Source organism: Camelus bactrianus, chromosome 11, assembly GCF_048773025.1.
Source record: "Camelus bactrianus isolate YW-2024 breed Bactrian camel chromosome 11, ASM4877302v1, whole genome shotgun sequence".
In the NCBI taxonomy this organism is placed as follows: domain Eukaryota; kingdom Metazoa; phylum Chordata; class Mammalia; order Artiodactyla; family Camelidae; genus Camelus; species Camelus bactrianus.
Genome location: NC_133549.1, coordinates 42,302,324 through 42,316,381, shown reverse-complemented (window position 1 = coordinate 42,316,381; position 14,058 = coordinate 42,302,324). Strand labels below are relative to the sequence as shown.

Genomic DNA, 14,058 nt, shown 5'->3' with positions numbered 1-14,058 from the left:
GTCTCAAAAGGCAGAGAGGAGGGCCGGCAGCCCTTCTTTTTGGAGAGAAAGCAAAGACGGAGATGGTGAGAAAGGAAGCCGCTCAGAGAGGGCGCAGATGGGAGAGCAGGGGAGAGGGCTCCACCCGGCTCCGCCCCACCCCCAGCCGTGTTTATCTTTAAGGCAGCTTCCAGTCAATCCCACCACCCGGGCACATTCTTGGTCACTGCGGACTACTGCCTGGGCCCTGCAGGAACATCTGGGGAGGGGGGAGGGGGGAACTGTCGAGCACTGAGCAGGAATTCACAAAAGCGGAGAGAACAGAGTCCGTGTGCGACACTCAGCCTAGTAACCCTGGGGCTGCCCAGGAAAGGGAGGAGGGCAGAGAGAGGGAGCTGAATGTGGAAGGCAAGGTACTTTACAACCTTTGGCAAGTTACCTAACCTCTTAGCCTCAGTTTCCTCCTCTGTAAAATGGTTACAGACACCAATAGACAAGAACGGTTGCGAGAAGCAGAAACAGTAGCAATTGTGGGCACTTAGGGGGCATTGACAAAATGCCTGGTGCTGTTCTCTGATCTTCATACCCATGAGTCTCCCAGCCCTACCCAGGTCGCTTGCCCACAGTCTGACAGTTTATGTGGGAGTTGGGGAGTGAGGAGGCTCTTAATTACTGAGCCATACTGTGTGTTTATAAGAAAGCCATCCATGAACAGTAGCTAATGTTATCGATATGACCATTGCTGGTGATAGTGTTATTGTTGTAATCGTTACCAGCAGTGTTATTTCTATTATTACTGCTGCTCATTCCCAACTCTAAGTGGTAGTCACCACTAAAGCCTCTTTATGGAAAAGGAAACAGGCTCAGAGAGGGTAAGTGACTTGCCTGAAGTCACACAGCAGATCTGGAACGGAGCGAAGATATTAAAAACCATATGAATTCAAAGGCCAGACATTCTTGCTCACACCGAAAAGGAGAGGTAGAGTGCGGCGTTGCCTGGGGTGGGAGAGGGACACCCACCACCAGGGTAGGTCTGGGGCAGCTGATTTATTTACATTCCTGTGAGGACACTAATTGGCCAGATCTTTATCTAAACATGATAACAATGACATGAGACTTTGGAGATTTGTTTACTGCAGCTAAAAATGATGCATTTGTGGGAGCGAGAAGCTGGTCTGGGTGCAGGATTTGTTTGCTGTGATTCCAGAGGGTGGGAGTGGCAGAGAGAGAGGCTGTTGGTGGTTCTGAGAGTATATTCTAAAACTCCAGTTATTAAGAGAACTAGTCCCATTATTTGCAGACAAAAAAAAGGAGGGGGCATAAAATTTGATAGATGGTTAAATAGTACTTTTCCCCCCAAGTGATAAAAAGTAGCTCACCTGGGAATCCTGCTCTCTGATCGCTGCTCAGTGGAGGAGAGATTCAGAGTCTCCCTCCTGGAGCTTAATAACCACCCCTCACACCCACCTTCAGCCACCATCACAGGAACATTTATTACACATGAGGGCTCTGTAAGCGCTTTCCTTCCATCATTTCTTTAATCCTTCCTGCAGGCCTGTAAATTCTGCATCATTATTATCTCCTTTTATAGGTGAGAAAATCACTGCTTAGCAAGGTTGAAGGATTGCTTTAAGGTCACAAAACTACAAAAGCAGCAGGACCCGGCTCCAAACCTCTCTGGTGGATTCCAGGGTCAATGCTTTGGCCCAAGACAGAGGCATGAGATGTGATTATGATTTAAAGAAAAGCATGTCTTCCCTGGGCCCTACCCCAAATGCAGTCTTCTTACTCTATGGGCTCTCCTGGTCGAGGAGGGCATCATAGGTGCCAACTCTTACGCATGCATTCTTGTGAGGTTTGAGTACATCCGTTCACATACATGCTAATGGGCTTACGGTTGTGGTTGTGGGAAGTATAAAACATTCATAGTGCCAGCATCCATGTTCACTTACTTTATGTGTGTGGGCACAATTATGTACACACACATAACACAGGCCACCCTCTTTACTATACTAATGGGGGATGGATTTTTTAAAGTATAAATTGCAGAATAATTTCAATATGGTTTTTATTACTTTCAAGAACACACACCGTCATTACAACCCTGGTAATAAAATCTATTCCCTCTTCTCTTCAACTTAGACAGGTCCTTATGGGACCACTTTGTACAAGACTAATTGTAATGATCCTATAAATTGCCTGTATGGAAATAATGCATCTGATTATAGTGGAAGCTAGTTTTCATCTTGGATTGTATAAACATTTCTCTCCAAATTTCATGTCGCCACCAGTAATTCACATTATTGTGAGGAAAAAGGGAGGGAGGAGGATTCAGAATGAGTGTTAGCCCAGTCCTCCTGTTTCGATGACACTCTCTGAAAAAGGAGAGCACTAATGTGGAAGCTACATTTATAGGGAGTCCTGAGTGCCTTCTTCCCCATGCTTATCCACGTGTGCACACGCTGATGTGTTCACACAGGAAACCACCTTCCTTTTCATTCCATTCGAGGAGAAAGATAAATCCATAGAAACATATATGTCAGGTCTCTGTCCATCTGTTGGAAACACATATTTATCAAAGTGATGCAACCTCAGAAAAGTGGTTGCAGATGGGAGGTAAAAGGGTAAAGGTTGGCTGGCTGCCTACCTTGCAGCTGGGTAGCCCGACTCATAGGGGAGAAGGCCTCAGACCCTCTCTTTTCTCCAGAGGCCACTGACTCAGTTGCCCCATTAGTGAGTCCCATAGCAGCAAAGTGGGCCAGAAACATGTACAGAGTGCTCAGTCCTTGCCCCTGCTGGCTAGCGTGAGAACCAGGGATCCCACTGTCCTCTCAGATTTGGCCCCTGCATTTTAAAGCAGTCCCTGAAATGCTCCCCAGCTGGGGTGATCTCAAGAGTAAACAGCCCCCTAATCTAAAGCAGGGCTGGCAGGAAACAGAGAAGGGAAGGTTAGTTCAGTCTGTTCTGTCTGTATAGAGTGGGGGAGGGGGTCGGCCCTGGTCTAGGAGCCCCATCTGTGCTCTCAAGGGATGCCTGGGGCCCAGGCCTTATGGTCGCCTTCAGCTCCCCTGTGATCCTCTCCGGATTGCCACAATAGAAGGAAATGGAGGCTCTGCAGGATCTGCCTGGAGCGGGGATTTCCACGGGGAGGGTGGCCAAACCCGCCACCTGGAGCCCCACAGACCCGTCAAGGCTCATAACTGAGGCTGTTGGGAGTTGAGATGCTGGGAAGTGGGAAAGGTCCTACAGGCTGGAGCAGGGTACAGAGGAGTGTCCCTTTCACACACCCAAGGGTGCTTGAGCATTTTTATGAGCAGCTCTTGAGACAGAGTAAGCACAGGGGTGGAATGGGGGAGAGGGGTCTGGGGCAAGGAGTGGGGCCCTCCAGTGCAAGGCAGATGTGTTTGATTCCCTCCATATCAAACACCTGCTGGGTCCAGGGACAAAAAGCAGGAGAGTGATGGAGTGCAGGAGCCAGAAAGAAGAGCAAAGGGAATGAAATAAGATGGGGGAAGGGAGAGGGGAGTGAAAAAATAAGAAAGAGTGAAATGGGGGTGGGGGGTGGAGACTGGACAAGAAGGGAGTCCTGAGAGAGGGGGAGGACGTGAGGGAGAAAGGACATGGGGGAAGGGTGGTGAGGGAAAAGGGAGAGTGAGGAAGGGACGGAGTGGGGGAGTAAGATGGGCCCAGTGAAAGAGAAATGGTCCCGAAAGGGGGAACAGACTGGCTTCGAGGAGGAGGAGGAAGGCCACGGAAGTTCTGGGGTCCAGGACTCAGTGGATCTACAAGGTCTCCGAATGTCGCGAGCCGCGAGAGGTAAGGAAGTCGTCCTCTCCGGTTGGTGGGAGTGCGGAGAGGTTGAGCGGAGTTTGGGAGCCTACAAGCAGGTTCAATGACAGGAGCTCTGCCCGCGTCTCCCCGGGACTCCTCGCTAGGGCCGCCGGGCTCTTGGCCGGCCGCCGAAGAAAAGATGCGCCGGGAGAAGCCGCGGACTCCCGGCCGCAACCAGCGCGAACCAAGTGCACGGGCTTGGAGACGCGGCGCTCTTGGCTGCAGGGCGGAGCAGGGCCCGGCGACTTGACGGTCCCCAGAGCCTCGAGGCCACTGAACTCTTGAACTCCGACCTGACTCACCTGCGTGTCCGCAGGGTGAGGCTGCCGAGTCCAGCGGCCTCGAGTTGCCGGCCGGGACCTGACTGCCCCAGCGCGTCACGCTTTCTATCCCTGTGGATGTGCGCCCCAGTGCGCCACGGCCGCCTGGGGCCTCGGTCCTTGCCGGTCGGGTCCCTGGCGAGTTTTGAGCAAGGCCAGCAGCCCACGCTCTCCCACCCCCAACATCCCCGCAGGGTCAGGCAAGCCGGGACGGTCGCCAGGGCAGTGGTAGTTGTTCGGTGCTCCCGGAGCTTCAGGGAACCAAGGGCAAGTGGGCAGCTAGGCCCGCAGACACAGTCGCCCACTGACGGAGAGAAGGTCCTGCCGCACCTTTGGAATCGCTCTCCAGGTGCCGACCAAAGACCGGGAACTCCAGGCTGAACACAGCGAGAGCGGGATATAAATCGTTACTTACGCGACAAGACATCGGCGAACGTTTCTTTCCAAGTGAGAAAGGTCTTTTTCGTTCTTAAACGGTTTTAAGTTATTCGCTCGAACTTGACCCCCAGGGAGATTTGGGGAAAAGAGTTCTGCGTCCGAGGAGGCCAAGGTCCCTCGGTTTGTGGTTGAAAGCAGACAAGAGTTGAAAAGGTCGAGCTAGGAAGATTCATGAATCTCTGCTTCTTGGGCGATGCAACCACATCCCTCGCCGACTCTCAACCCGCAACTCTTGGTGCTTGGAACAGGCAGGCGCTCTGGTTTAAGTGAATTAATTCGCCAAAGTCTGCCGCCGTTCCTCTGAAGTCAGATTATATTTTAAAAGGTCTAAAGGCATTGAATTTTTGATACAGGAAGTTAAACTCACACTTTATTATAAAAAAAAAAGGTAAAGAATGCAACCAGAATTCCAGTTTAATCCCCAAGTTAAAACTGCTCACAGCACTCCCCCAAAACACACGCAAATAATACAAATAAATGTCTGTGTATAGATGTCTTTTATTTAGGTGTTTTTGTTTGAAAATATATTGACTTTCATTCAACAAAGTTAGCTTTTCTGACCTGTGTGTTTTATTGGCAAAACAGAACTGCTTTTGGTGACGAAAGCTATATTTACATTGTTAACTTAAAGTTTTTGGAGTTGGGCAGATACACATAGGTTTGAAAGGTCCTCTCCTTAAGAAATCGAAACTCACTTCCTCAGCAAGGGCCTGCAATTTACAAAGAACTACAGGGATTACAGAATTTGGACTGATTTTCTCCCAGAGAAAAGAAGTGGTGGGTTATTTAGAAAACTCAATTCCAAACACAATCTGGGAAAATCTGGCATTTATACAAATGCCATACAAGTACAAAAACAAGCTAAAATACTCAAAATGCCATTTTAAAATCTCTTACCAAATTTGTTAAATGAGGAAAAAATTCCTCTCAAGGAATTAGATCAGTTTAATGTTTTCTGGGACTGATGTACCTAGTTGACATTTCTTTAAAAGTAGAAAATATGACCCTTCTCCCAAACACTAGCCTCTAGATTGCTGAAAAATTTGGATAACTTTCTAATATCTCTCAACTAAAAACCAAACTAAAATACATACACATATACATGCCAGCAGCAGCAGCAACAAAAGAACAAAAACCTATTTAGTGCTCCTGCAAAAGAGGATATTTTTTCTTTCTCGTCTTTTTTTTGTTTTTGTTTTTGTTTTTGGTAAGGTAACCAGAAATGAAATTTCTAAGAGAGCAGTGAAAGGACAGTAGGATAGAAAGAAAAAAAGAAAATTCAAAGAAAAACATTCACCTGAAATGTTATCACATAGTTTGGGCTAGCTGAGTTCATCTCAGTTTTTCATGCCTTAATAGAAAATCACTTCTGACTGTGCTACTACATTTAGATTAGAAAGTGACCATAACTGCCACAATAACTTTCAACTTTTTTGGGGGAGCCATGATTATATAATTAAATGGAAATTTAAGCAGATGAAGAGTACCAGCATAAGCAGTGGCGTATATGATTAAAATGATCAACTATCTGCCTATATTTATACGTATATTAAGCAATTTTTGTGTCAAGAAGACTAATTTATGGGAACACTTTACAGTTTTCAAATATTCACTACATTTTTATTTGATAATATGTTTGTTGTAATGATTAGCATGTGGCTTTTCTCCTTAAAAGGTGTAAGTTTATATATAGCCTATGTATCTATATAGCACTTCTCTTTAGATAATTTGTCATCATTTTACTACTATCTTTAATCATACGTGGAAGGAGAAAGACGTATAAAATGTATAATGTGACAAAACCGAGTGCATGCAGATGCACTCGACTAAAATAAAACCAAACGCTTCCACGGATGCAAAGATATTTACTTTATCTGACAGTAATTAGCTAAACTGTCTGGAACGAAAACCTATTATTAGTCGAGCACAGCTCTGGGATTTCAAAGATCCTCTCTTCCGACAAGAGAATGCAAATACCCCTAGAACGCGGTAGTAACTGGATACGCGCTGGAACCAGATTCCACATTCAGATAAGTGACTCTCAAGAATCGACCGCTGCTGTTACGTGTAACTACTGCTCTGGCGTTTTCGTTCAGGACAGCGGCGCGCAGCTGGCGGCGCACTCGCTCTCGGTCGTCGTTGCTGCGGACCGAGGAAAGGCGGGCTCCCTAGATGTGACTGGCCTGGCGGGGATCCCTGCAGGGAAGCTCCGCTGCGGGGTGAAGCAGACAGACCAAAGGGAGCCTCCCGAGTCCCTGCTCAGAGCATATGGCCAAAATCAGCTCCAGGTAAACGGGTAGAAGTCTTCCGCCCGCCAGATCAGCAGAGTTGGAGGTGGAAAGAGAAAAAATGGACAGGGCATAGAAATTGACTGCTAGGCCCATTCCCCTGTGTTCCTCACACTCCAGCTCCTCACGGGCCTCCAGCTCTGCGGGCCTGAACTGCGTCCGGCGGACGCCTGCGGAGAAGCGATCTGGTCAGGAGCTTCAGGAGAGAACCATTCATGCCTGGGCCAAGGGTACCTGGCAGGGTAGTGGTGGCAGCGGGCTTGGAGGAGAGCGAACCGCGCGGGCCTGCAGGTGGGAGACAGCCTTCTGCGTGCTCAGGAAGGCAGCAACTCGGTGGACCCGGGAAGGCAGCAGCGGGCGTGTGGGCGTGTCTCCGTGTTCCCGGCACCCCAGGCCAAGGATTCTAAGATAGGGATTCTTGGGGATGAGCTTAGGGAAACCCTGGGAGCGAAGCACCGTGGAGAAGCAAGAGTGGTAGCAAGGAGAGATGCGGATTTCGGTTGGAAACTGGGGAGAGATATTTTCCGTAGCTTTTGCCTTTTTTTTTTCTTTTTCTGAATCTTGAAATCACTCAAGAAAATCAGCCACAGAGGCAAAAAAACATTGGGGGGACCAAGGGGGAAGCAGAAACATTCCCAACGACAGTCTAGCCATCGAAATAAGAGTGAAGAATGGGGCTAGAGGCAGCTTCCTTCTTTTATACTCCACATGCCACCGCGACGTACACACTCAAGGACCCCTACCCTGCAGTGCCCAGCACTCACCCCCACCTTCTCTCTGGATCTTTGCGCGGGAGCGCTCGCAATCCGCAGCAAAAGCAGGCGCATTCTTCTCTCTGCAGTTCCGCGGCCTGGTTTGGAGACGCCGGCTCCGCCTGAGGCGTCAGTAGTCTCAGAATTCAAAGTAGAAAGGCACCAGGCGCCCCTGCGACTGAGATGGTAGTCCTGACGCAAAGCCCAGCTCACCGAGGGCTGCAGGTCGCCGCCACCTATGTAGTCCCCGGCGCACGTGGCCTGAGACGAATCCCAGCTCCCCGGGCGGCCCCAGGGGCAGACTCCCCGCACCATTTCCGCTCCCTCTTGAACAGCCCCGCCTCTCCCCTCTCCCGACTGGCTGTTCTTTCTCTCCTCAGCCATGGGCACCCACTGCTCCCGCCGTTGCGGGCCCCCTCCCCCGCCGTCCCCATGACAGCTCTCCACTCTCGCTCCCCACTACCATCTCGTGTCTGCCTTGTGTCTGCCGCCGCTTGGAGGCGTTGTCCACAGTCCCTAAACCTTCCATCCGCCCCTTCAAGCTGAGGCCAGCGTTCCCCCAGCTCCAACATCTTGGCCACCTAGGCTGGATGAGGAGCAACAAGGTTTGGCCAGAACTTGTCCCTATTTTTTTTTAAGGCTAGCGCTGCGCACGGGTTTTTTGTGGGCTGCTGCTCCTCTCTGGGCTAGACGTGGTGGCCAGCGAATGCCTATTGTGCAGATGATCCCCACCATCGAGGAGTTCCCAGAATCTCAGGGGATCCCACAAAACAGATTCGCCCACAAAATAACCAGGGCCGCAGGAGGGGGTCAGAAGACATGCGGGTTGGGGAAGTTAGAAAGATGCCTCGGAGGGCCAAGGCCTAGACCCAGGCGCCCAATTTCAATAGGCGGAAAAGACGGCCTCCATGGTGGGTCACCTCCCTTGTGAAGACAGATCCTGCTCTCAAGACCGTATGAAACCGCCCAGTGTGTGTGGCACTCCAGACACGTCATCAATGCAGTCAACAAACACTGCCTGACCTCTGATGCAGAATAGCGGTAGTTGACACGTATTGAGCACTAACAAGCGCGGGCCATGCTCTAAACTCCTGGCATGTTTTGCCTCATTTATCCCTAGCAACAACCCTGAAAAAGGTATTACTGTCTTCTTTTTGTAGACAGAGAAACTGAGGCTTAGAAACGCCCAAGGCTATATATACACTCAGTAGGCCAGGATTCAAACCAACTTTATCAGACAACTAAGTTCAGTAATAACTCCATCTTCCTGTCTCTCACATACCTGCTTAGTTCAGCCGCTGGAAGGGCTACGAAAGCAAATGCAACCAGGAGCCTCGGGGGCTCATAGTTTACCCGGGGAGGCCAGGCAGGCAATATAGCAATAGTGATAAGCGGCACGAATGTCCTTTACTAACACGCGCTGCAAGTTCAGAAGCGAGAGAGATGACTTCCAGCTAGGCGATCAGGGAGCGATTCCTTCGAAGAGGTGGTATGTGAGCAGAGCTTCGGAGAACAGCTTTCGACTAATGGAGAAAAGGGCGGGGAAGACGTTCCGAGTGGAGGGAACAGCTTGAGCAAAGTCAACAAGGCGGGAACACACACGTCGCCCATCCATAGGTATATGAAACACTCCATCTCCTTGGGGATCCAGTGCCGGGTATTTACAAGCCAGGAGGTTTTCCTGTCCCGTAGCAGGTGGAAAAACCACGCTCCTAAGCTATCCTTCCTGGCAGTTTGTTCGCGGACAGGAAGCCTCCCAGAACTGGCCCTGGCCGGGAAGGCGCGGCCAGGCAGGGTGGGAATCGGTAGTTCGAGTTCCCAGGTCAGTGTAGCTTCGCCCGCAGCGACCTGGACTTCGCCGCTCTATACTAGTCCTTGTCTATTTCTTAAGGTAGCGCCACGGCACCCCGACTCAGTGGATGCAGGGGGGCGTGGTCCACATGAGCTGGAACCAATGGAGAGGGAGGCCTAGGCGAGAGCCCCGCCCCCGACGTGACGCACGACCCCCGGACTCAGGCTTCGCAGCCCCGGCCCCAGTCCCTGCAGTGGCTGTAACAAAACCCAGACCCCCAGGTCCGGGCCAATGGAGGCGATTTAGACTGAAGTGGGACCGCGTCTGTCAAAAGCCGTACTCGGCAGCAGCGGCGGAGTCCAGAAGGAGAACTGGAGCCGCCGCACTGCCTCCCCGCCCCCGCCGGGATTTATTGAGTATTTGGTCTGGACAATTAAGTGGCCCTGATGATGTTACCAAGCCCGGTCACCTCCACCCCTTTCTCAGTCAAAGACATTTTGAATCTGGAGCAGCAACAGCAACAGCACTTCCACGGCGCGCACTTGCAGACGGACTTGGAGCACCACTTTCACTCGGCGCCCTGCATGCTGGCCGCTGCTGAGGGGACGCAATTTTCAGACGGAGGGGAGGAGGACGAGGAAGAAGAGGGCGAGAAACTGTCCTATTTAAACTCATTAGCTACAGCCGACGGCCACGGGGATTCGGGACTGTGCCCTCAGAACTATGTCCACACGGTTCTGCGAGACTCGTGCAGCGGGCCTAAGGAACACGAAGAGGAGTCCGAAATCGTGAGGGACCGCAGCCAAAGTGAGTAGAGGGAGGGGGGAATGAAACGCATCACACATCTGGAGCAATGGCTGAGTGCCCGCAAACCTTGCTAGCTCTAATGCCCGCTCCTTTAATCTTTGCTTGGGTCATGCCTGGCTGTGGTCAACTACAGCTCTGCAAAGTGCAGGTGCCTGCAAGACGGAGGGAAAAGGACGAGGTGACTCTGCCAACTACTCCCCCAGAGGCCGGGGGAAGATGCAGCCCCCGAGGGAAGAGAAAGTAGTTATTGCTGCCCTGATGCTGATGAGCAACGTGATCAGCTGCTGGGTCCTAACAACACAGTAGTTTTGGTCTTCCCAAGAGCCAGAGGGGCACGAGCCTGAACCATTCCCCCTTTCCCTCTAGCATGAGAGGAGTTTTCTGAGACCAGGGCAGCCACTCCCTCTTGGAAAAGACGGTTTAAGCAGATTGTGTCCCTAGCGTGCTCAGGGAGCAGGAACTTTGGTAGAGTCCAGCTGGGTTATTTCCTCACTTCTTCGTTTGGAACTCAGCGTCCTCGCACCCAAGGCACCAGGCAGAGAGGGAGGGGATGGTGGGATGGAGCGTGGGAATACAGTCCATTCCGGGCGACCACAGCACTCATACCCCTAGGGCACCGGCCTTTTTTAAAATATTGTTAATGTTTTGCTTTGTGTCCCAGGCTGTGGGGCTTTAGGCGGAGTGAAAAACAGGCGGAATTTAGTAAGAGCCCGGCAGTTCAAGTAGGACGGGAGGTGAATTGGATAGGGAAATAAGATAACTGAATAAAGACTCCTAGAAATGTTTGTTTCTGAGGGACGGAACCAAAGAATCTCTTTCCCCAAGAGGAAGTTTGTTGTGTCAGAAGACAAGGCCTGTGCTCTGACAACTCCCCTGGGCCTAAAATTGACACGAAACTGCATTAGTCAGTCAAATTTCTTTTTCTAAGGTAACACAGATGTCATCACGCAGACATTTAGCTGTGTGAATGTAGGCTTTTAAATGCAAAAAAAAAATAGTCCCTGGACAATACACAAGAGTAATACTCAGATATTTCTGAGCAGAAAGATTTTCGCGCAACTCATGCACACCAACCTCCAAATACCGATATGTCTCACACCTTCAGCTATTCATGACGGAGTAGAAGGCAAACGAGTTTGCAAATACTGTTGTTAACTTTCATCCTGAAAATAGTCATTAGCACGCCGAGCCGCACATTTAATACAGGGTAATCTCTCGCAGATGCTTAAGTTCTAAATAAATGCGCACTACCCCTCCCCACGGAGTGTTGCCTCCGCCCGCCAAGGGCATTCTGAGGGCCCTTGGGCTGTCACAGGGTCCCACGGAGCCAGGAGCCACAAACTTTACCAAAAGTCCAGGCAGTTATTACCGCACGCCCCGCGCTGCCACCATAAAGGGCCACAGTGCTCTGAACCAGAGCTGCGATGAGGGCAGAAACAGCTAAGGGATTCTGTTGTTTTGCTTCTTCCGCAGAAAGCTGCCAGCTGAAGAAACCTCAGGAGGCGGCTGGAGACTGTAAGGCGGCGGAGGACAGCGAAAGGCCGAAGCCACGAAGCCGCCGGAAGCCCCGGGTCCTCTTCTCGCAAGCCCAGGTCTTCGAGCTGGAACGCAGATTCAAGCAGCAGCGGTACCTGTCGGCTCCTGAGCGTGAGCACCTCGCCAGCAGCCTGAAGCTCACGTCCACGCAGGTGAAGATCTGGTTCCAGAATCGCAGGTACAAGTGCAAGAGACAACGGCAGGACAAGTCTCTGGAGCTGGGCGCCCACGCGCCCCCGCCGCCGCCGCGCCGCGTGGCCGTACCGGTGCTGGTGCGGGACGGCAAGCCGTGCGTCACTCCCGGCGCGCCAGCCTACGGCGCGCCCTACAGTGTGAGTGCGGGCGCCTACTCCTACAACAGCTTCCCCGCCTACGGTTATGGGAACTCGGCAGCCGCCGCCGCGGCCGCCGCTGCTGCAGCCGCCGCCGCCGCGGCCTATAGCGGCAGCTACGGCTGTGCGTACCCGGCGGGAGGTAGCGGTGGTGGCAGCAGCGGGGCCAGCGCGGCGGCTTCGGCCATGCAGCCTGCCTGCAGTGCGGCCGGAGGCGGCCCCTTTGTGAACGTGAACAACCTGGGAGGCTTTGGCGGCGGTGGCGGCACTCAGCCCTTGCATCAGGGTGCGGCGGCTGGGGCCGCGTGCGCTCAGGGCACCTTGCAGGGCATCCGGGCCTGGTAGGGACTGGTCAGGTCACGCGGCTGGCGCCCCTCCGCAGCCTGGCGCCGCGGGACTGAAGTGCGAGAAAGGCTGGATCCAAGGAAAGGCCAGGTCCCCTCGTTAAAAATATAAATGTATGTATACACACACACGTCTCGCTTCCCAGGGCCCCCCCGAAGCGCAGCTCACGCGACGCCTGGGGAACGGGGCTCAGGGGTGAAAATACCCGGTAGCTGTCGCGGAGACTGTCTATAAGGCAGAAACGCCGGCTGGGTGCCGAGAGGATGATGGCCCCGAGCCTGGCTCCGAAAGGAGTGCGAGAGGCTGGGACTCTGGCTGCCGCTCGGTTCTCCCAGAGCGAGAAGGGCTTTTCTCCCTCGGCCTTCCCGCGGCCTCCGCGAGGCACTGGCAGAGAACTCAAGGACGAAAAAAGCATGAAGGAGAGAAAAATGGGCGTAGTGGCTTGAGAAATCCCAGGCCCTACAGACCCTCTGCCCCCTTTGCGGGGTCGGAGCGCCACACCACAGTCCATTTTCCTTTTCGAATCGCCTGCCCTCCGCAAGGAATACCTTGGCCTGGATTTCTGGATTGTCAGGCGGGGTAGGACTCTGCGAGAAAAACCAGAGAAGCGAGATCAAAAGTTGGGGGCCGAACAAATCTGGGACCTGGTGGCCCACCGAAGGTGTTACTGGGTTTCCTTTCTGTTTCATATTCTGTATTCAACACATATAATATATATCTAACTATATCCACACACCATGTACACACCCGCTGCCATACACTACAGGAGTCAATAAACAAGGTGCAATATTTTCAAACCGTTGGCCGGCTACAGACTTTATTTAGTCAAAAAAAAAAAAAAAAAAAAGAGAGAGAGAGAGCGAGAGTAAAAGAGAGAGGATCCTTTAAACAGGGCGGGTGGGGAAGGCAAAGATGCGCCAGGGAAAGCAGTACCCCTTGGCGATCGCAGGCCTGGTCTCCCCCGCCCTAGCCCCCAGGCTTCAAGTCTGGTCTCCCCAAGGCTTTGTTCTTTAATTTCTCTTTACTCTTGTAAGGAAGACAGGTCGGAGACTCAAGGTCTTTTGAGGTCCTGGGCTTTGTAATCCCCCCAAGTTTCACCCAGATGCTTGGGCTAGTATCTGGGTCTGCGTTAGATCAAGACTTAGATTCTGTCCCATGTCGAGGGTCTCCAGGGAAAAGGAAACCTAGCTCCCAGGCCTAGCCTTAGGAGGCGAGAAGGCGGCTTCATCTACAGCCGCCGCCCCGGCTTCCAGCGCGCCCGGGGGCGCTACGCCCCGCGGCGGCCGAGTTCTCCCCCTCGGCCGCCCTCCCTTCTCCCCCGGCGGCCGCGGCTTTATGCGGCTCCTTGTCACTTGTGGAGAATGCCTGTGCGAGGGCTGTGCTGCCACACGGCCGATTGTGAGCGTGCCAAGGCGGGTGAATGGGGAGGCCTCAGAGCGCCGCGCCATTGTGGGGCCGGGCCTTGCTGAAAGGCGGCTCCGGGCCGGGAAGGTGCGGAAAGAATGGCTTTTTATTGGAGTCCCGAACAAAAGGTGTGGTAGGAAGGCGAAGTCCCCTGCGCGAACAAAAACCCCAGAGCGTCGGGATTGACGTCCCCCCCCCCCCGAGCTCCCCATTGCTTCTCAGAGCAGGGGCTTT

At 52.4% G+C, this 14,058-nt stretch overlaps 1 protein-coding gene and 1 long non-coding RNA gene across 3 annotated transcripts in view; one reads left to right on the top strand and one right to left on the bottom strand.

Moving 5' to 3' along the window:
* The window catches only part of LOC141579114 (uncharacterized), a 57,845-nt gene extending 48,602 nt beyond the window's left edge, over nucleotides 1-9,243 (bottom strand). For both annotated transcript variants that reach the window (XR_012510183.1, XR_012510184.1), the window contains exon 1: nucleotides 7,621-9,243. This is a non-coding gene — a long non-coding RNA (uncharacterized LOC141579114). The remainder of the gene's footprint in view (nucleotides 1-7,620) is intronic.
* A 406-nt stretch (nucleotides 9,244-9,649) lies between these two features.
* Nucleotides 9,650-13,222, top strand: NKX2-3 (NK2 homeobox 3). The gene is made up of 2 exons (XM_045507502.2): nucleotides 9,650-10,207; nucleotides 11,681-13,222. The coding sequence occupies exons 1-2, from the start codon at nucleotides 9,847-9,849 to the stop codon at nucleotides 12,418-12,420; spliced, it is 1,101 nt and encodes a 366-aa protein (XP_045363458.2). The 5' UTR covers nucleotides 9,650-9,846; the 3' UTR covers nucleotides 12,421-13,222.
* The last annotated feature ends 836 nt before the right edge of the window (nucleotides 13,223-14,058 follow it).

Excerpts from the sequence above, each read along its gene's own strand:
- NKX2-3 (XM_045507502.2), top strand. The coding sequence starts at position 9,847 with ATGATGTTACCAAGCCCGGTCACCTCCACCCCTTTCTCAGTCAAAGAC. Across the intron at positions 10,208-11,680 it reads CGTGAGGGACCGCAGCCAAA|AAAGCTGCCAGCTGAAGAAA; the intron begins GTGAGTAGAGGG and ends CTTCTTCCGCAG.